General features: G+C 52.5%; 1 protein-coding gene across 8 annotated transcripts in view; it reads right to left on the bottom strand.

Annotated features, from left to right (window-relative positions):
* DAB2IP (DAB2 interacting protein) overlaps positions 1-22,252 on the bottom strand; it is a 188,371-nt gene that overhangs the window by 88,102 nt on the left and 78,017 nt on the right. For 7 of the 8 annotated variants that reach the window (XM_078436529.2, XM_078436527.2, XM_078436532.2 and 4 more), the window contains one exon: positions 11,519-11,622. In XM_078436529.2, coding sequence (XP_078292655.1) covers positions 11,519-11,622 — 104 coding nt within the window. The other variant, XM_078436534.2, reaches the window with a different exon arrangement.

Here is a 22,252-nt window from a genome sequence, read left to right as displayed (position 1 = left end):
TTGTTGTGACAAGTCAGTGAGATCACACATGTAAAGAATTTAGCCCTTTTCCCGGCACTCAGGAAATGTCAGTTACTATCATCTTCGTTTTTATGGCTTGGACTTTGACCACCAAGGGCCAGCCCAGCCATTAGCCGGAAGGAAAGAGAGAGCAGGAGTTTATCAAAGCAAACTGTAGAACCCAAATCTCCTTTGGTGGGGAAGACTGCTGGTCAACAGCTCATTCAGGGTGTATTCTCTGAGCCTCCCCATGTGCTGAGTCCTGGAAGGGATGGGATTTCTGCCCTCAAGGATTCCACAGTGCAGCTGGAGAGGTGAACCTGGCCCTTCCTAGACACCTCCAGGAGCCTCCTCGCTACTTTGCTATCTCCGGTCTTGCCTCCCTTCCCCTGTCCATTCTCCAAGGGCATCCAGAGGGGTCCTTGTAAAAGCAGATCATATCCTGCACTGACCAGCTCCACCCCTTTCCGCAGCTCCCAGAGCTTTGGGGATAAAAGCCTAGCCCCTTGGCAAGGCCCTTAAAGCGCTTCATAATCCATCCCCTGGGCTCCAGCCCCAGTGGCTTCAATGGGACTTTCAGAATCGCCAGCCCCTCCTGCCACAGGGCCTTGGCATAGGCTGTTCCCACTGCCTAGAATGGAGACCCCTTGGCCAGTGGATCCTGCACACCTTTTTGTCTCTCCTCACAGTCTGTCCTGAGGTGCCGACAAAATGCCCTCCGAGTAGGCCAGGTCCCCCTGCAGACTTATCACCGTTGTAATTATACATGTATTGATTTCATGCCTGCCTCCCTCACAGGACTGTGGGGACCATGCTGGCCTGGCTCCCCAGTGCAGGACACATGGCAAGTATTCCTCAATACTTCCTGAACTAATTAACAAATATTAACGATATGAAGGAAAAAGGAGAAAGGCTGAGAATATGCTCTGGGAAGTTTTTTTTTTTTAATGTTTATTTATGTTGAGAGAGAGAGAGAGAAAGAGAAAACGCCCATGCGTACACACATACACACAGGGGCGTGTGCAAACTGAGGAGGGCAGAGAGAGAGAGAGAGAGAGAGAGAGGGAGAGAGCGCACCCCAGGCGGGCTCAGCGCTGTCAGCACAGAGCCCGATGCAAGGCTCGATCTAACGAACCGTGAGATCATGACCGGAGCCAAAATTAAGAGTCGACGCTTAATCGACTGAGCCCCCCAGGCACGGCCCGTGCTCTGGGAGGTTTTTAAAGGGATTCCCTTGTGGTCAGTCTGGGTGGGTTTGCCGGAGGAGACAGCTTTTGAGAGCATAGTAGAAACACTGAAAGCGAGGCAATGGGTGGTCTTGCTGAGCTTATCTGGGGCAGGGAAACCACAGATGAGCATTCCGGGCAGAATCCTGGCACGGGCAATGGTGCAGAGGTATGACAGCCCGAAGCCTGGCTGCCTCAGAGGCCCATGGAGTGAGCACAGGTCTCTCTGACCTCCCAGTTACACCCCGCCACCTGAGCCCAGGCTGATAACGTGGGGCATGACCCCTCCCCCAACAGTGCAGACCACACCCGGATCGAGGGGGCCCCTAAGGAAGCCTGGGAGGAAGGAGGAAGGGGGCACCCAGTTGGGAAGAGGATGAGCGTGTGCAGGTAGTAGGAGGGGGTAACGGGGACATCAGAGATGCCCTCCTGATATGTGCCAGGGCCCAGGACTGAGTGGCATCAGTGAACACTGATGAAATGACACACACGTTTCTGAGATCTCAGGGAGGGAGGTGATAACCCAGAGCAGCCAGGGAGTGACTCACTGCCCCATAAATCCTCTGGCTAGCCGACACTTGCCTTAGCATAAGCAGCCCGTCCCAGAGGTCTGGACAGCCACAAACACTTCATCAGCTGCTTAAGCCCTTGGCCAGCCCTGACCCCGGGCTGGGGAGTCCAGCACCGAGGGCTGCGTGGCTGCAGGGAAGCTGGCTCCGTCGGGGAGCCTCACCCCTGCAGCAGGATCTCCCCCTTCCTTTCTCCCCCCTCCCCCCTCCAGGCCCTGCTTGAAGTCCCAGCACCAGGCCAGTCTTCCCGGGGTGACTCACTAACTTCAGAGCTTATTCCCTGTCCTGTGCTCTGTACACCCTGCATGAGTGAACACCCCTACCAGAGGCCACCTGGCAGAATGGCAAGAAAACCACGTTTGGAGTCAAGAAAGCTGAGTCCAAAAACCCAGCTTGGCTATTAATAAGAATGAGGACCGTTCCAACGTGCTAATAAGAGTAAGCCAGATGTACTTATTCAGCCCCAAGCTTCAGGCGCCGTATTAGAGCTTCACGTGACTTTCCTGGTTTCGTTCTCACAACCCAACGTGCAGATGACAGAATGGAGGCCCAGCGAGATCAAGCAACTTTCACAGAGCCACACAGCCAGGAAGCGGCCAAGCTGGGGTCAGTCCAGATAGCCTGTGCCAGAGCCCAAGCTCTTCCATAATTCCATTATCGCACGGCGAGGCTCTAAGCAAGTACCTTAGCCTCTCTGTGACTCACTTTCCCTTTCTCTACAATGAGGGGATTGGTCTGGCTGAGGTCTAAATCCTTTCCAGTGTAGGCATGCCATCTTTCCCCTCCCTGGTGACCCATTTGCAGGTAACAACAAATGGGAGGAATCTTCTGGAGACCACAGCTTTCAGGAAGGAAGGGTGTGAATGGTGGGGACTCCAGCTCTGTGCTGGGCCACAGGGGGCTTCCAGGAAGTCAGTTTCTCCTCCTGCCCCTCCCGCGCCCCCCCCCCCCCCCCGGTACCTAGGTGGTCTGGAGTAACCCTGCATCAGCAAGGCAGGGAAGAGGTGCTACCCTTTTTCTCCCTGGACCAAGAGCCACCAAAAAGCATCAAGACCCCAGGGTGCCACAGCCCCAGGGACGAGAAACATTAGTGGGAGGGAGAGGTGAGAGGCAGGTGGAACCCTCATAAATCCACCTGAGTGAGCAATGCTTTTTAAAGCCCTTTTCACTACAGGATACAAAATGCACCGTTTGGGGAGAGGATTTTATAGGCTATTTCTCCTCCTGGGTGATTTACCATCTGCAGGCCTGGCTTACCTGGGAGTTCTGCCCCTGAGGGATCATGGGAACCCATGGAGTGGAGTCAAGGTCAGTTTCACAACAAGGGCTGGTGTCCTTGCCAGGGCTCTGTGGTGGTCCGAGTGACTTGTCCCGACCTCCTGGCCTCTCCTCCCAAGATGGGTGTCCACCTGGCCCCAGAGACATCAAGCGGGGCTCTCAGAAGGGACTTCTGCTCCCTACTCATCCCCCTCCCCACCCTGCACTCACTCACCCAATCCATTCTCTCTCACACACCTTCACTGCACAAGCCCATCCAGGGGCCCACCACACGTGAGGCCCCATCTCAATGCCTAGGGTTCAGATAAATCAGAAACAGTCGCTGCCCTTGAGAAAGTCACCGTCTGGTAGATGGTTAAGTCACAGTCTGACTGTGACTGAGCTCTGAAGCCTAGGGGAGGAGATGCCTGCTGGAGTGAGGGAGTGTGGAGGAGGGAAGGAGCTCTCAAGGCAGGGAAATGGAGAGGGCCTGTGGACAGGACCAGCCTGTACGAAGGAAGGCACTGAGGCTGGGACAGGCCTGGGGGGTGGCAGCTGGGGAGCTGGATCCCACCCCCTGGAAGCCGTCTAAGGTGCTGGAGCAGGGCAGTAACAATCGTGGCTTATTTTAGGCATTCTTTAAGCAATTCCAGAGGAAAAGTAACTCATCCCAATGCAAGGCCTTGTATCGGAAACAGATGTCATTGCAGCCACCTCCAAAGAGGGCCTCCTGGCTTTAGAAACAATTCTCACCTGAAGACTCAGATATAATTATGTCTGTAATCCAACCCAAATGCCACTTGATGTGACAGAGACAATTGCTTTGTTTTCCCACGAGGGGGTGGGGAAGTGAGGGCATCTGAGCCCCGCCCCCCCACCCAGAAGAGGGCCTGCAGAGGCCACAGGGTGGGGTGAGACGAGGGGAGCCATTCCTTTCTGCCCTGAACAGACACCTTTTGACCCTTGGGGACCAGGCCAGCTGGAGGTAGGGACGAGGCAGGATGAAGCAGGGAAATGGGGAAGCCCAGGTTCAGATGCCAGATCTGTCTGCAGTTGGCTGTGTGACCTGGGACAATTCGCCTTCCCTCTCTGGGCCTCAGCATTCTCATCTATAAAATGGAGAGAACACGACTGGTTGGCAGAGGCTGGGCTGGTGCTGTGGGCCAGGCTCTGCAAGAACTTCAACACCGTTCCAACAGCAAGGGGCTGGCAGAGCTGGGATCTGAACCCACGTCGGCAGGACTTTCGGCCCCAGTTCTGACAACCACCCCACCTCTGCCAGAACACCTGCCTTGCTCCCTTTCGAAGTACTGGTGGGGGTGGACCAAGACACCTGCAAGCCATCAAAGGATGACCACCAGAGTGTCTGTTAGCCAGCCTGACGATGGCGGCAGTGCCCCGATGCTGCCTGGCGGCCCTCAGGCTGGTCGGCCTCAGCCTGTGCCTCTCCTGCTGGAAAGCGGCCTTGGCCCCAGGCCTTGCCCCATTCCAGTGTCTCTAATTTGGGCCCTCTCTCAGGGGTCCCCCAGGTCTCTGGCCAACCCGGACCCAGTCAGCTCAGCCACCAGGGCCAGACCCAGCTGCCCAGAGGTGCTCCTCGATTTGAGTTGTTTCCTCCACCCAGTGGTGAGCTCGTTTAGCTCAGCCGGGCCCCTGTGGCCCTGGGGGGGGGGGGGGTCACACAAACCCCAGGGACTTCCATTCTCCTCTGGGAGCGGCTGCCCAGGCGTCCACTCGCTGCCCTCTGCTGCCCCCAACTGGCAGGAAACGGCCCTGCGCAGACGTCTCCAGCTCCCCGCATCTGTACTCACCACCTGGGAACTTTGTCTCTGGTCCCTTGGGTATCACTTTGCCCACCTCCACCTCCTGGTGCCGGGGCTGAGCCCTAGAAGCTCCACCAAAGGCAATGTTGCTCTGGGGCCGCAGATAATGGGTACAGAAGGGACGGGGTCTGTCTGATTACCTGGGACTCTGGGGGAAGGTGTCTGGAAGGAGTGAGCCCCACCCACCAGAAGAGGGAACAGAGGATGAACGTTGGCTGAAGGCCAGACACTGGGCCCTCACAGCCACTCTGTGAGTAAGGGGCTCCTGTGCCCATCTACAGATGGGGAAAGAGAGGCTCAGAGACCCGCGATGATACCATCATTTATTAATGAGGCAGGCAGCTCTCCAACAGCACCAAATACCACAGCCCGCCGTCACTCACCGGTCTGACCTCAGGTTCAGGAGGCTCCAAATAGCCCCTCACCCCATATCTCTGCCCCAAAGAGCGTCCTGGCCCACCCTGGCTGCCCTGGCCAGCTCTCGCCCCCGGGTGGCCCTGTGATAACATTCCCGTCTCCTCGATTCCCGCTGCAGGAAAGGAGCTTCTCCCTGCAGAAGGTGGACACAGACCAAAATGATAGTAATTTCCCTTTTGGGTTTGAACAGTTTAATAACAATTAGCCTCTCTCCACCACCCTCTCATCCGCAGAACACTTGCCACCCACCGGGCCGGGAGACTCCAGCTCACAGGCCTCCACTGAGCAGGGTATTGCGAGGAGGGGCCCGGGGCACCCATCTGTGGGACCCCGATCCAGGGCCCGGCCCTACTGCTCAGTCACACCCAACCACGGCCGCACGGCTGACATCCCCACACCGGTTTGGGGGCCACAGACACAGACGGGCCCAAAGCAGCCTGGGGTGGCGGAGGGAGCCCCGACAAGTATTCCAGGCAAGCCTCCCCTCTCTGGGCCTTAGTTTCGCCACCTGTGCAGTGACAGAGGTGGCTCATCTGGTCTGTGAGCCTGACCAGCTTTTCCGTCCACCACCCCGATGCCTCACTCGAGTCGCCCCAGCTGAGAAGGGGCACGAATGGAGGAAGAGAGGCAGACCAGGAGATGGCAGTGTGTGACGAGTGGGCAGGAGCCATCGGAGGCCTCTGGGGACCTTCAGACCCACAAATGCCCATTTCCTTAAGCCTCTCTTCCCAGGAAGCCTGATGGAGGTGGGCAGAAGGACTCAACTGCAGGGAAGAGAGGGCTGGAAGCGGCAAGGCGTGAGCAGCCCCGAAGGGGGGCACGGACACAGGGACACCTGGGCTCGATTCCAGGCCCCGTTCCAGATAGGCTGTGTGACTTTGGGAAAGGACCCTCCCCTCTCTGAGCTCCAGGCCTTCCTCTGTACGGGGAAGCGTTCGTGATCGCTTCCAACGGCCTTCCATGGTGGTGTCGAAGGGGTCCCCCTCACAGGCCTGTGTGTTTATGTCCACGTGCCTGGCACTATGTGTGTGATGGGAAAAGACAGCTGAGTCACGAAAAGGGCGCAGGGAAAAGCTGCAGGAGTGGGGAGAGGCGTGTGGAGCTGGAAGTCCGCATCCCAGAGATCTGCTGGCTCCACTCCTACCCAGCATCGCCTGTGGCTCCTGTGCCCCACAGGGGCAAGTCCAAAGCCTCCACCCACTCACTTTCCTCTCCCGTGCCCCCTCCTTTATGTCTCCAACTCACCCAACACTCTAATCACACAGGGCCGTTGGCTTGTTCCAATTCACGTACGTCTCCCCCAGCTGGAATACTCTTCTCCCTTTGTTCCTGACAAACTCCTACACATCCCTCAAAGCTCAGCCCCAAAGATCCTCCTCCAGGATTTCTTCCCTACCGTTATCAGCCGATGGTAACTGCCCCGTGTTCTGCATTCCCACAGCACCCCGGCCGCACCTCCATCCCACCACCCGGGGTGCGCACAAATGAGCATCCAGCAGAAGTAGGTGATTGAAAGGAACTAAGACCCCCTTCCAGAAGCATCTGCAATCAACCCGCGACTGAGTTTGTCTGCAGCTTCCGCCACCCCCCTGGGCCTTCCCCTCCCTGACACTTCTCCTTCTCCATCTTGCAAAAAATAGCCCTGAGACCTAATTTCAGCTAAACCTTCAAACACGATTCTCCACTTTCAACTTCCCGAAGAGGAATCAATTGGCTGTCAAGTTTCCCAGAGTCTCTGCCGCCTCCCACACCCCAGCCCTGCCAGCCCTCCTCAAGGTCGATGGGAGGGGGTGGGGGGCAGACAGGAAGGACCCAGCCTACACCAAGGGGAGGTTGGGTCTGGGGAAGGTGGCGGGCTGAGGGGACCCGTGGGGAGACAGGTAACAGTCACCATCACCTTCCCCCCAAATCAAACCACGAATTCCTAACATGGAGTGGCAGGTGAGAAGGGGCGGCATGCTGCTGTGCTAAGGACCCCTGGGCTTTGGGAAGGGAGATGGGCCCAGGCAGAGCCCCCAGACCCCGTCTGACAGCGTGTGCAGATACGGGGCCCTGGCTTGCTGCCTGCCTTCCCTCTCTTCCTTCCAGGATTCCCTACTGATGCAGAGAAAAGGGTTTGAATCTTGGCCTCGACATCTCGGTGGAGCCCGAGAGCTGAGGGCCAGAGACGGGCAGAAGGCCCATGTGGTCACGTGCTCCCAGCTCCCTTCTCCATCCTACCCTAGTCCAGGGTCCTCCACAGCTCTCAGGGCACACCCCAGCCTGCTGGCACCATGGGTCCTAGTGGTCCACTCCCCACCCCCAACTCCACCTGTAGATAGAAGGAAGTCATACCAGATGGGCAAAGGTTCTGTGTCTTGCCCAGGTCACAAAGCTGATATGAGGCTCAGCCCTGAGTCTGCTGACTTTTAGCTCATTCTTTTCGTTACTGCATCGAAATCTTTTTTTTTTTTTTTTTTTTATTTTTTTTTATTTTTGGGACAGAGAGAGACAGAGCATGAACGGGGGAGGGGCAGAGAGAGAGGGAGACACAGAATCGGAAACAGGCTCCAGGCTCTGAGCCGTCAGCACAGAGCCTGACGCGGGGCTCGAACTCACGGACCGCGAGATCGTGACCTGGCTGAAGTCGGACGCTTAACCGACTGCGCCACCCAGGCGCCCCTGCATCGAAATCTTTAAGCGCCCACTTTATGCCCAAACCACATGTTGCCTTACAAAGTCCATACTCCTCATTTTAGAGAAGGGTAAACTGAGGGTCCCCCAGGGTCACATGATCTCCAAGAAACAGAGGTGGGACTTGTGCCCAGCCCCTGATGCCCTGTGGGGTGGCTGCAGTCCCAGGCCAAATCACAAAAGGTTGGGGCCACGTATGGGTACAAACAGCCGGGACCCAGAAGTGCTCCCAGCTGAGGGGTGACCTTGGACAAGTCCAGCCTCTCCCAGGCTTTAGTCTTCATGGGGGAGGCAGACAGAATGAATCCGAACGAACACAACATGTTGATTCTCCATTAAACTCCATGGTTGCACAAGGGCGTTTCTGTGAGAGGGGGTGACATCCTGTCCCCCGAGTTTCAAACGGCAGCGAAGACACCAGTTATTCAGGTATATCCTGTACTGTGTCTCCTGCCTCCCCCGGGGCAAAACCATGTTGCCTGGGTTCCCTCGGCGGGGGAGGGGGGAGGGTACACACAGCAGCAGTCAGCCAAGCACGTGAGGATGCGGCCTATGGCAGCACATGTGAGGAAGTGCGAGCTGGGCAGGAGAAGAGGGTGTGCTTCTGGTCCTACAAGCGTCCGTCCCCAACACCCAAGCCCGGCTCCCTCCCACCAAACGCCCTGTCCTTGGCTCTCCACCCTGACCCTCCCCAGATCTCTACTGTTCCAAAGCCAAAAAGGGAAATACGATTCCAAGGATAATGGCGGATATTCAGTATTGAGTGTCCACCCTGGGTCAGACGTGGGCCTCGACGTGCCAGGACTCACGAAGGTCCACCACAGTCCTTCAAGGAAGGGTGGACATTCCACACGTTACTGACACAGACCGGAGGCTCAGAGAGGCTGAGTGACTAATGAGGTCACACAGGTCACGGAAGAGCCAGGATTTGAACCCAGATCCCTATCTCTGAGCTCTCTAGCACCCGTGAGCTCCAAGCACAGCCCAGTATAGACACTCACACCCTGAACTGCTCCACACAGAAAAGGGCCAAGGTGTCTAGGGAAGGACACAAAACGTGAATGTCCAATGGTCCTGGCATCCATCATTCTGGAGCTGTGTGACACCGAGCAAATGATTTCATGTCTCTCAGCCTCAGCTCCCTCATCTGTGAAATGGAGACACGAATGGTCCCTCCCCTCCAGGTTGCTGTGAGAAGTGGGTAAAGTGACAAGTGAACACGCTTTCCACCTTGCGGACCCAGCTCGTGCAGGCGGGACTGAGTCCCAGTGCCTGGGGGTCCAGAAGCCTGGGGCTGGCTCTGACCCACACACGGTTAATGGGGCGAAGACGTCACTACAAGAAGGACGCCAAACCTACCCGGCAGTTAAAGCGCCGCAGTGACAGCAACTTCAAGGTGTGATGATACCTCTATCAGAGCAGCAAAAGGAAGGGGAACAGGCAAGGAGAAACACTGGGAGGTTCCGGGAGGGCACGGGGACAACGGCTCCCCTGCTCACGGCCGGGAGTGCACACTTGTGCCCTGACGTCAGAGAGGCTGGTCTCAACCTTGGCTCCACCGTTTAGTGGCGCTTGGAGCTTAGCTGAGTGACTTCCCCTCTCTGAGCCTCAGTTTTCTCATCTGTGAAATGGGGTGATCAAAGTTTCAGCTTCAGGGCTGTCTTGAGGATTAAAAAAGATCATCTACGTAGGACCGGAAGCATAGTGCAGGTGGCTACGTTATTATTAGTCTTTGTTCCCTAAGGCCCCTGAAGGCTCAGCCCCAGAGGCTGTGGCCCCTAGGGCCCAGGGGAAGGCAGGACTTGGCCTCAGCTCCAGTTGACTGATTGGAGTCAGGGTCACCCAGGTGTCAGCGTCTTTGCCCTCCCTGCAGGCTAGAGATGGTCTCCCAGGGGCCCCCACCACACCCAGGGGAGTGACCCTGAATCCACTCTCGGCACAGGCTTCCCTTTCCTCCTGCTGCCCAAGGCCAATTCAGAGCCTGAGGCTCACACCCACCTCTTGGGGGAGCTTTTTAAATGCAGATACCCAGGTCCTGCCCCTGGCCCACTGCACTGAAATCTTGAGGGAACCTAAGAATCTGTTTTGCAAGCATTCTTATGACACACAGACAGGCGGGAGAATCAGTTGCCCCATGGAAAGCCCCACCCCGCTTAGCCTGGCTTTTGAAGCTCCATCGGCCCCAGACTCAGCCCAGCTGCTCAGCTGCCTACCCAGTCCTCCATACCCCTCAACTCCAGTCCCACCACGCATTTCACCGTTTCACAAACACATCAGTTTCTAGTGCGCCTCTATGCCTTTGCAGCTGCTGTTCCCCCTACTTGGAACTCCCTCTTTCACTGTGCCTGCTTACCCTTTAAGACCCAGCTCATAAAGTCAGCCTCCAGGGGGATACCCTTTCTAATGCATAGGGAACAGCTAGTTACTCCTAGCTCATCTGGAGCCCCAAAATCACACCGCATGGTGACAGCCAGGCCCGTGCCCTCTCTGTTCCATCCACCCAAAACCCTCTTTCCCCTGCTCCCCATAGGGCTGGCGCCTCATCCCTTGGGCCTCGGCGCAAATATCACCTCTCGACCACACCACCTCAAGGAAGCCCCCCTGTTGTCCTCTATCACAGCAGCCTGCTTTTCTTCACAGCACGTAGCTCGAGCATGAGAATGTCTACCAGGTCCTCTCTTGGCCACCTCCTCCCACTCAGCCCCAGTCCCAATAATGGTGCCTGGCACACAGCTGGCTTGCCATAAAAACTGCTGGATGAAGGAATGGATGAAGTATCGATCAAACATCCACCCGTCTCCTCTATAGACCATGAGCTCCCAGGGGAAGAGACGGCGTGTTCTGCTTTCTCCCTGTCTGTACTTCTCTGTGCCTCCAGTGGCCGACAGGGCACTGGACAGAGGGGCGCACGGGAACATACAACAGTGTGCGTGCTCGGCGAGGACACAGCGGGACCCAGAGAGTCAGATGATAAGGGTCACCGCGTTCTATCTCTGTAAAGCTGTTCGGGTTAGTCATAAAAAGGTGTATGCTAATGAGGCCACTGAAATCAATAGCTGAAGTATATATGCTGTGCTTTGTCAATTCTAAGGCCTCTTCAGTTTTAAGATGCAGCATTATTTTATGGGTCTCCAAGAAAGAAAAAACACAGCGATTAAATTATGACACGCCACAGACTGCAACGTGAGAGATATTAAAACGCAAAAATTAAAATCGTGCATCTTAAGAGTCGCGGAAGCGTGGTGTGCATGTGCACACGTGAGGGTGTGTTTATCTGGCCTCGCTCGCGCTAGACTCTCGCTTCCCCGGCCAGCTTGCTCTGGGCCCCGTGGCTGCGGGGCTGTCTGTCCTCCGTCTGCCCCCTCCCTCACAGGACGGGACCCCCGTGTGGCCCCCAGGCTGAGCCACAGAGAGGGGAGCAGCTGAGTGATCGGATACCTAGAACAAGGGAGGCTGGATGCTCTCCCGGTCCGTGAGGCTCCAGGAAGGGGGCCCGCGGGGTCGCAGAGTGGCACCCCAGGCCAGGTGGCGATGGTGACGCAGAGATAGTTACCGTGACCCGGAACGGCGTGGTGGCCGAGGGCTCCATGCTGGGGTTCTTCTCTGAGAGGCTGCCGGGCAGACTGCGCCGGGAGCCCGGCCTTTCCTGGGGCGACTCTGTCAACAGAGGGAGAGAGAGGGTGAGGACAGACGATCGAGGCCACTCGGTCAGGCCCTCTTGTCATTCCCCATCCTGCCCAGGACGACAGGCAACTGGTCCCCCTAAAAGAGTACAGCCACTGTGGAAAACAGTTTGGCTGTTCCCCCAGAAAGTGAAAGACAGAATTACCCCACGATGCAGCAATTTTTCTCCTGGGTATATACCCCCAAGAGTTGAAAACAGGGACATACACAGACTTGTATGCAAATGTGCACAGCAGCAGCGTCATTCATAATAGCCAAGAGGTAGACACAGCCCAAGTGTCCATCCACAGATGAATGGACGACCGTTCATACATACAGGGTGGTACATCCATACGATGGAATGCTATTCCGTCATAAAAACGAACAAAAGTTCTCACACACGCTGCAGTGTGGACGAACCTTGAAAACATGCTGAGCTACCAAAGCCAGACCCAAAATGTTGTACGAGTCCACTTACATGAAACACCTGCAATCGGCAAACTCATAGAGATGGAAGGTAGGTTGGAGGTAACCTAGGGGCTGGAGGCAGGCGGAATGGGGAGGTATTGCTTAATGATAAGAGTTTCTGTTTGGAGTGATGGCAAAGAGCAAGAAACGGGTAGCAGTGATGGTCACACCGCACTGTAAATGTATTTAATGCCATTAAAGTGTACCCTTAAAAATGATTAAAATGGCAAACTTCATTATATATATATATGTAATTTATATAAGTATATATATATAATATATATGTGTGTGTGTGTGTGTATATATATGTATATATATGTGTATATATATATAGTTGTGTATATTCCAATGTGTTTTAAAAAAAGCTCTCTCTAAATCTTCACTTCGAGTCATATATCTTGTGACATAATAAAGCTTCCTGTTCCTGGAGGTATACAAGTAGTCCCTTCAAACATGAGAATCTGTGATCTCTGGCTTCCAATTCAGACCTTCTTTTCTAGAGGCCTTAAACTTGATGGGAGTGCAAAAGCTGGTAGGTTTCAGGATCAAGGGTAGCACCCAGCTGGTTATTTCAGTGTAGCCATGGGGGGGCCCAGGGTAGCCACGGCTTCCCACAGTTCAAGAGAAGCTGGAAACCCGAGCTTTTCAAAATACGAAGTGTTTTGATTTTTAAACGGTGACAGCTTACTTACAACTCACAGCCGTGACCTGAGCCTGCCTGTTCAAAACCTCTCAGGTCAGTGCGACCTGGCCACTTTCCTGGCTGGCTCCCCCACGCCGTGCTCGGCACTGGCTATCTCTCTGCCTGTGCTCCAGCTGTGGTCCCCCACAGAGGAATCCGGTCCATCCCATCCCACAGGCCCCGGAGGAGACCCCTGGTAATCCCTCTGCCCCCAGCTCTCAGCCCCCTTCTGGCTCCTCTAGCAACAGCCAGGCCAAGCCTCCTACCGATGATCTCACTTCGCACACAGTACGTGTCTGCCTGTCTGTCTGTCTGTCTGTCTCTCTCTCTCTCTGCTTGGCTATGGAACTCCTACCGCCCGTGCCCAAGCTGGCTGCATCTCATCCCCAGTATCCTGTGTGGAGCCTGGCACATGGGGGCTGCTCAGGAAAGTCCTGTTGGCTCGCAAGGAAGAAAAAGGACGGGGGGCAGACACTTCCCCGGTGCATGTGCACACACAGGGACGCATGCCCAGCCACACACTCACGTCCACATCTATGCAGACACTCCAACGGGTACCCACGCAGACTCATCCGCAGGGACACATGCATTCGAGGACGGGTGGACGTGTGCACATCTACAGAACAGATGACGAGAAGCAAGCTGTCCCAGAAGGCAGAACGGCAATGTCTACATTTTCCGGTCCTTTCCCTCCATGTAGCCAGATTGGACAGAGGTCTTCAGAAGTGTGGAAGGACAGAGTGGAGCCCGTCACCACGCCCCCCAGGATAGGCTCCAGTACTGAGCCCTGGCCAACGGCCAGGAAGGCAATGCCACCCTGGGCCTGGGGGAAGTGGGCCACCACGGGGAGGGGTTCAGGCGTAGCTGACTACCAGGCAGGGGCTGATACCATGTCCAGTTGTGCACTAGCCAGCCCTCGGCCACCTCTTCCAGAAAAGCTTCCACTACTCAGCATCTCCCCAGCCCAGTGGCTGCGATCTCCCAGGGCCTCTCTGCCTCCCTTGTGGTGTTTCCTGCTGAGAACCTTCTTCCCTCCTCCTCCGCAGTCCCTGCTAGTCACACTCTAGGAGACACCACTCGTTCTGGAGGTTTCCCTAGGAAATCTCTTCTTGGGCTCCTCGGTCTACCTTCACCTCTCCCCCCACCCCCCCATCACCTCCACCTGGGTGTCCACTATAACCACTGTGTCCTACCTATGTATGAGGCACTGTGCTCAGCGTCCAGAAGCCCCTCAGGAACTTCGCCTCCCTTCCCCAACACACACACACACACACACACACACACACACACACACATACACATCCCTCCACCGCCCTTCCTGGGCATGTGGGCCATCATGGCTCCAGGCAAGACATACATGGAGCCACCAGGTAGGGCAAGAGGAACCCAGCAAGGCTGCCTCTCCTCTGAGACAAAACCTGATATCCCCTGTGCAAAACAATGCCTCTTGCCTACTGGGTCTTAGCCAGGGGCCTTTGGGGTTACTTGATCCAACCACCCATGGTACAGATGAGGAAGCTGACAGCGGAGGAAAGGAACTTGTCCATTAGCCAGCCTCTAACTCAATAGGACTATAGCACAGACTCTCTCTCAGGTGCTCCCAAAATAGCCTTAGACTTCAATTCAGAAGCCCTGGCCACACCCCACCCATGTGAGAAGGTAGAAACGCAGGAGGAGCCTGCAGGAAGGGATAGGAGTCCCCTCCCCCCTGCACAAAACAGCCGGATCTTCTCACTTTTCAGCCTCCCCTGCATGCTCAGGGCAGGGCCCTGCCCTCCAGAGGAAAGTGACAAGGGACCTTCCTACCTCTGCAGGCAGCTTCCACTGGCCCCAGTTCCATCCTCCACTCTTTTCCACCCTGCCTTCTGCTCCAGGGGGCTGACCTGTGTAGACCCCACGAGCTGAGCTTCTGGACCCCCCAGTTTCCATGAGGTTAGGCCAGTGGTGGGGGGCCCTGGCAGGAGATCGGACGGGGGGAGGGGGGGGAGAGGAAGAGTCGCCCACACTGGCTGCCTCCCTCCACTGATGGTCCCAGCTCCTATCAAGAGGACCCTGTCCCCTGAGCGCCCACACACCTCCCCTCCCTCAGCCTTGGTAGATCATCCCCGGTTGTCACTGGTTCTGGGGTCCCACACTCCTCTTCACGGTTCCCCACACCCGCCCACACCTCAAATCATCCTAGTGTTAAGTGCCATCTGCTTCCTGCTGGACCCTGACTGCTTAAGACCAGTCTGGCTCCCCCAGCTGCTTAAGACCCAGCCCCCGCTTGTGGAGCAGAGGCAACTCCTTTACAGAGGGGTGGGGAAACAAGGCCAGGAAGGAAGCTGTGTCTTGTCATGGGTCTTCAGGGGCAGGGTCTGGGCCGGGCCAGGCTCTCTCCCCATCTGACACCCCAAAGGGCTTTCCCAAGCCTGCCAGAGGCTTGAAACACTAACAAGAAGCTTGTGGATTACGGAATTCTGAACCAGCATTTCTTTACCTTTTATGCCTTATCATTTCCCCTAAGAGGTCTTTTTAGGCATTTTTTTTCTAGATTCCCCCCCGCCATAAAACTCTAATACCATATACAGTAGCTATCTTTATGTACTGTACAGAAAGTAAAAAGAGTGAAATTTTGGGGTTCGTGGGTGGCTCAGTCAGTTGAGCGTCTGACTTCGGCTCAGGTCATGATCTCACGGTTCGTGGGTTCGAGCCCCGCATCAGGCTCTGTGCTGACTGCTTGCTTGGGGCCTGGAGACTGCTTTGGATTCTGTGTCTCCTTCTCTCTCTGCCCCTCCCCTGCTTACGCTATGTCTCACTCTGTTTCTCAAAAATAAATAAATGTAAAAACAAACTTTTTTTAAATAAAAAAAAAGAGTGAGATTTTTTTTTTTGCCCCTTCCCTTCTGAGAACCAACTTTTTTCACCTACTTGGGGTAATATCACCCCCAAGTTCTGGAGCCATTCAAACAGAATCCCCACATGACACCTTGGACAGCTATGGTGAGCTCCACCTTCCAGATGAGGAAACTGAGGTTCTGCGAGGCAAAAATGACTTCCTCTAAATTTCCCCCAGGCAGGAAGTAAGAGTATGTGCTCAAGCCCCTTAAACTGTTCCCCAGCAACCCACACTGAGGACCTCAGAGAAGGCAGAGGGTGGCTGGAGCGTGGGGGGTGGGGAGGGGTGCAAGACTGGTACCGGGAGACAGGATTCCACCTGGCCTCTGCTGTGTGACTCCAGGCAAACCCCTTTCCGTCTCTGAGTCCATGATTTATCATCAATCCAGTGAGTCAGGAGGGGGTCAGGGCTGTGACTATCTCTATTCTCCACCACCAGAACAAAAGCAAAGACAAAAACCCAAATCTTTCTTTATGGAAAGTTGATCACCTTCCCCCATCCTAATTCTGCCTGCAAGGGATCAGTCTGAGTCCTCGACAAACACACAGAGGCCTATGTCCTTTGATTTAGCAGGACTTTTTTTTTTAATCTGGGGACGCAGACACTGGCCTCACGTCCTCAGAGGTCTAAGCAAGACACCTAGTGCCAAACAGAATCCCGGAGACGTTAAGTGACCTAACACTGTGCAGCGTGAAGGTGGCATCCCTAGACCTTTGGAGCACTGGCCCAGGAGTCTCCTCTCAGCTCACACTCTCTCTGTGACCTCCACATGACCTCAGGGCTCCCAACCTGCAAAACTGGGCCACCAGCCGAGCTGACCCCAGATGCCCTTTCCACGAGGAAAAGAAAAAAAAGTCTCCATTTTACCAGAAGTGCCAGGCTGTATGCATTTTAACCTTCATGTGTTTGCAAAAAAATAATAATAATAATAATAATAAAATAAAATAAAATCGGTTTCATTCAAATGCTGCCGGCTTGGTAGCCATGGATACCACCTAATCATGAAGGATGACTGTTACTTGTTCCCATGGAAACACGGAGGCCTGAGGAACATCCTGTAATTTCAGACAAGACACCAAATTTCAGTTGTCGGGTTGTACTGCCCAGATCTTAATGCCCAAAAACAGGTAGAGGCAGCAACCTCTAATACTCACATCAGGAGAAAAGAATTCAGCACGAGTACAGAAAAAGGAGAGGAGAGACAGGGGTGTGTGCATATGTGCTGGAAACAGTGACTAGGAAAATGCAGATTAAAACTACCAGATGCCATTTCCCACCTTTCAGATAGACAAACATTAAAAAAAGAACAGTGACCCCAGTGTTGACAGGGATGGGGAAGGCTCCTTCGTCACTGCCAGTGGAGTGGGGAGGGTTTGGAGAACAATTAGGCTAGAGCTAATGGAAACCGACACACGCATGCGCCCTAGGACCAGACTCCCCCCTACATGTCCAGTCTAGAACGATGCTTCATCCTTGCACATGGACGTCTGCACGAAGATGTCCCCTGCAGCACTGCTTTGTAGTAGAAAAATGTTGGGAGCAGCCTAAACATCCACCGAGAGGGGAATGGAGCACCACACCCTGGGGCAATCATTTGGAGGAATACTATACAGCAAGGAAGAGGGTATGTCTCCGGGGGCTCCGTTCACATGGCACACAATGGCACTACAAAGGATCCGGTTGTGTGAGATCAACAGGAAGCACACCAGAAATATGACGTTGAGTGAAAAAAAGTACGTTGCCAAAGGAAGCAATGCAATCCGCTTACATGCTCCCCCCCCCTTTTTTTTTTTACAAGAATGTTCCTAACATTTGTAATAGCTAAAAACCGAAACAACAAAACACCCTTCAGTAGGTGAATGGTTAAACTGTGGTCCATCCACTATGTAGGAGGCTGAATATTGGCCCCCCCCAAAGAAGTCCACTTTTCTTCCTAATTCCCAGAACCTGAGAATATGTTATTACCTTACATGGGGACTTTGCAGACATGATTGAGGTTAAGGAGACGGGAGTTTATCCTGCATTATCCAGAGGGAAACAGTCTTAACCGTGGAAGAGGAAGGCAGGAAGATGAGTCAGAGAGATGTAATGATGAAAGAGGCAGGAGACGTTCTGAGCACGAGAGGAACGATGGCAGAAGGGGATCACAAGCCAAGAAAAGCTGGGAACCCTCCTCTGTTGACAGCCAGTAAGAAAACGGGACCTCGGTCCTACAACTACATGGAGCTGAATTCAGCCAATGAAATGGATTTTTCCAAAGGAACCCAACCTGCTAACATCTCAATTTTAATCCCGTGGGACCCACAGTAGACTTGTGACCTACACAACTCTAGGATGACAGATCTGTATTTAAGCTAATTTTTTTCTAGTGTTTATTTTTATTTATTTATTTATTTTTTATTTTTGAGACAGAGGGAGACAGGGCATTGAATGGGGGAGGATCAGAGAGAGAGGGAGACACAGAATCGGAAGCAGGCTCCAGGCTCTCAGCTGTCAGCACAGAGCCTGACATGGGGCTCGAACTCACAGACCGTGAGATCATGACCTGAGCTGAAGTCAGACGCTCAACCCACTGAGCCACCCAGGCGCCCCTAAGCTGCTAATTTTTTTTAAGGTTTTTGTTGTTATTGTTGTTGTTGTTGTTAGTAATCTGTACACCCAACATAGGACTCAAACTCACCATCCAGAGATCAAGAGTCGTGTGCTCTCCTGACTGAGCCAGCCAGGCACCCCTAAGCGCTAAATTTTTTTTTTCAATATATGAAATTTATTGTCAAATTGGTTTCCATACAACACCCAGTGCTCATCCCAAAAGGTGCCCTCCTCAATACCTATCACCCACCCTCCCCTCCCTCCCACCCCCCATCAACCCTAAGCGCTAAATTTTAATCTGTTGTCGCACAATAAGAAACAAACACACATGCTGTGAAATATTACACAACAATGAAAAAAGAATGCACTAATAGATTTCCACAACTTCGGTGGATCTCAAGGGCATTATGCTCCGGGGGGGGGGGGGGGGGGGCGCAGAAGCCAATATCAAAAGGCCACGTAGTGTCTGATTCCATTTACGTGGCATTCTTAAAGTGGCAAAGTTCTAGAGATGGACAGTTGAATAGTAGTTGCCCGGGGTTGGGAATGGTGGGGGGTGGGCAGGTGGGTGTAGCTATAAAGGGGCATCACCAGAGATCTTTGTGGTGCCAGAATAGTCTTGTGTCTTGATTGTGGTGGTGGTTACATGAATGTGGATACATGTGCTAAAAATGGCACAGAATTATACATACACGGTCCCAAGTTTCAGAAGGGGAGAGAAAAGAGTGGATGAAAACAGCCCCTGACATCCAGAAGCTGACCTGACATGCACAGCTACATCATGTTATTCTCCTTCTGGACATAAACAATCTTATAGGGTACTAGTCTGAGACGAGGTTACCATGATAAAGTGAGACAAAACAAGGCCACTTCATAATTTTGTCTAAGCAACTGACAAAAGCTGGGTCACTGTACCACCCGCAAAACAGCAAACACCCTCCCACGTTGGCTATAATGACAGACCGCTGCTGCTTTAACAATGACAGCTTTATTATCGTCATGCTTACCTCCTCCCCCCAAAGATAAATTTTGAGATAACCTATCATGGAAGCGCCCCGCTTTCTGGCAGCAGCCAAGCTAGAGCGGACCCCACTTCCTCAGACTTCCCCAAAAGCACCCAATCAAAGCCCAAATCCTGTAGCAGGTGTTTTTCTACCATATTCGGACTGAGACGCCCTGTGGTTCCCGGTGGTATATGTTGTCCCTCGCTGCCACAACAAAAAATAAATCCAACTTGTCTAACTAGAGGTGTGCTCTCAGTGGGTTTCTGGCTGGAGGGCATTGATGTTGAAGGATATTGTAGGATAGTCATGTGGGATGTAACTATCAGGGGAAAGCAGGTGTAGGGTGCACGGAAACCACTCTGTACTCTTTTTGCAACTGCCTATATAGCTGTGATAATTTCAAAATGGGAAGCTAATGCATAGCCTGTTTAGAATACATGGGATCATAGCTGTGTGTAAATAATTGAGATTTTCCATCCCAAGAAACGAACTGCAGAAATATATTGGTATCCGGTGTCACCTAAGTAGAGAGAGTCGCCAGTGGTGTAGAGGTAAGAGGCACAGATATATAAAAATCACTGCTAAGGCTTACCCTAGACGATGTAGGCTGAAGTTCATTTGCTGTCTATGTGATTAAACTGATACGATGTTTTACCTTCCCTTTGTATGTGTGTTTATCAAAACATTATCATCAGAGGTTGCCTTTGAAGAATGGGATGGGCTATGGTAGGAGCAGATGACTGTACCATTTACTGAACGAGGAATAATTTAGACTTCCAAAAACTAACAGTAAAATTAAAAATACACATAGGTGGTAGAATGATTCAGTACGAATTGCGCCGCCTGAACACGTAGGAAAGGAAGAGAAAAACACAATCAGAAAATGAAACAAATAAATCAGTCACGGCAGCCCAAATGACCAGTTACACAAAGTGGATCAGGAAAGTCCAAAAAGCAGACTTAGGAACAAACCGGTGGCCAAGGGCACATAGCTCCCCATCCCGGAGTGCCAAAAGACTGGTCCCCACCCTCCTCCCCGCCCTCCACTGCGGGAGTGGCCAGGTAAACAGCAGGAAGAGCCAAAGGTAAAATCACCATGGCAACAGGCCATGGAATCTTCATGTTGTTAGAACTTCCCAGACACAGCAGTCCAACTAGATGCCTCTGTGTCCATCTTTGTGTGTGTTAATGAAGAAATCCGTCCCTTATTATTATCTGCTTCTAACAGCTGAATAAAGAGGGCCTCCTCCTGCACACTTTTTCCAGTTCAGCCTTTGGTCGTCTGTCTTTGGGAGAAGGACAGGTGTTCCTTAGAGGTTACTAAACCTTACCCACCTGCGGTAGGCAGAATAATGGGCCCCTAAGAACCCACATCTTGATCCCTAGAATCTGTGAATATGTCACGCGTGTGGTAAAAGGGACTCAGCAGATGTGATTCAGTCAAGGATCCTGAGATGGGCAGTTTACCTTGGATTACCTCCTGGACCCAAAGTTATCCCAACAAGAGGAAGATAGGAAGGTCAGAGAAGGCAGAGCTGGCGCTGTAGTAAAGGAAGCAGAGGTTGAGAGGCGGGGGGGTGGGAGGGGGGTGGGTTAAAGACTTCCAGCCGGAAGTTTCTAGAAGCTGGAAAAGGCAAGGAGACTGACTCTGCCCGAGAGCCTCCAGGGGGAAGAGTGTCCTGGCCACCACCTTGATTCTAGCCCAGGGACACTGGTTTCAGACTTCTGACCTCCAGAACCGTATGATAATAAATCTGTGTTGTGTTAAGAGACTGAATTTATGGTCATTGTTACAGTAGCAACAAGAAACCAATACAGCCACTGATAAAAGCACGACTTACTCTAATTACACTAAAGTAAAGATAGAGGGATAGCACTGTCAGATCACTGGCCGATTTAAGACAGGGGACACTCCAGGTGTCTCGTCTCTCGTTCTCCAAAGGGACAGCTGCTTTAAAAAAAGGAGACAAGATTCCTTCTAGAAATCTTCATCACCCTATATGATGTAAATTTGTGTCTTTCTCCATGATGTACTTGTTATCAAAGGACATACATGATAACCACATATACCTGGAAACCACAAGAGGGTAGGGTACCTTTGCTGGCTATTCCGCAGTATAACTTAGAGATGTTTTCACATCTGTGCCTGGAGAACATTTCATCTTTTCAGCACCCTGTGTATTTATCCTCAGTATAGATACTATTTACATCAATCATCCTTCCTCTAGGGCATATAAGTTCTAATGATAGCACTCCAGAGGGAACCATGATTATTTAAACCTAAAATATTCAGATGTGTTATTAAATTTATCCTATCTTTCATTCCATTCAGAAAATATAAGCTATTTATTTTTTCCCCAAAATTCAACCTCAGGACTTACTGTTTTACACTTTTGTTTAAAAACCATACTATTAAATTAGAACATGGCTATAGATATAACAGCCTTTATTTTTTCTGACAAATTAAAATGGGCATAAAGCTTTAAGTGTGTATATACTGATTTTTTTTACATATAACTTTAAAACTCTCTTTACCTTTCAGTACATGACAACTCGGAATTCAAATTTTAAATTATCTCCAAGTTTCTAATTTAATGGTTTGATGCTAAAGCAAACTGAACTTCAGTTCTTTGTATAATTTTTAGCCTGAGGAACAGCTGACCCCCGAGATCCTGTAAGGGACATGACGCTATAATTTGGAAAAACAACAGAGCGATCATTTTATGTTCTGGAACAGACCATCTGTGACTGCCCTAGGAACTTGGGGGAAAAGGGGACTAATGTAAACATGAAGCTCACGCTACCTGCTATGCCCAGAGTCCTTTGTCTCTGACCCACGGGGCTCGTATCTTCTGCCAGTACCCGTGAAACTACCAGGCTAAGCTGCTAGTTTGCAAGTAGGCTAACATCTCCATCCTTCAGGGTAATTAACAAAGACCATCAAAAATACTTAGGAGTAAATTTAATAAAAGAAGTACAAGACTAATAACTAAAAATACA

The sequence above is a fragment of the Panthera onca genome, chromosome D4, assembly GCF_046562875.1.
Source record: "Panthera onca isolate mPanOnc1 chromosome D4, mPanOnc1 haplotype 2, whole genome shotgun sequence".
NCBI classification, from domain to species: domain Eukaryota; kingdom Metazoa; phylum Chordata; class Mammalia; order Carnivora; family Felidae; genus Panthera; species Panthera onca.
Note: the sequence above shows the minus strand (reverse complement) of the source record. Positions and strands in the feature narration are given on the sequence as shown.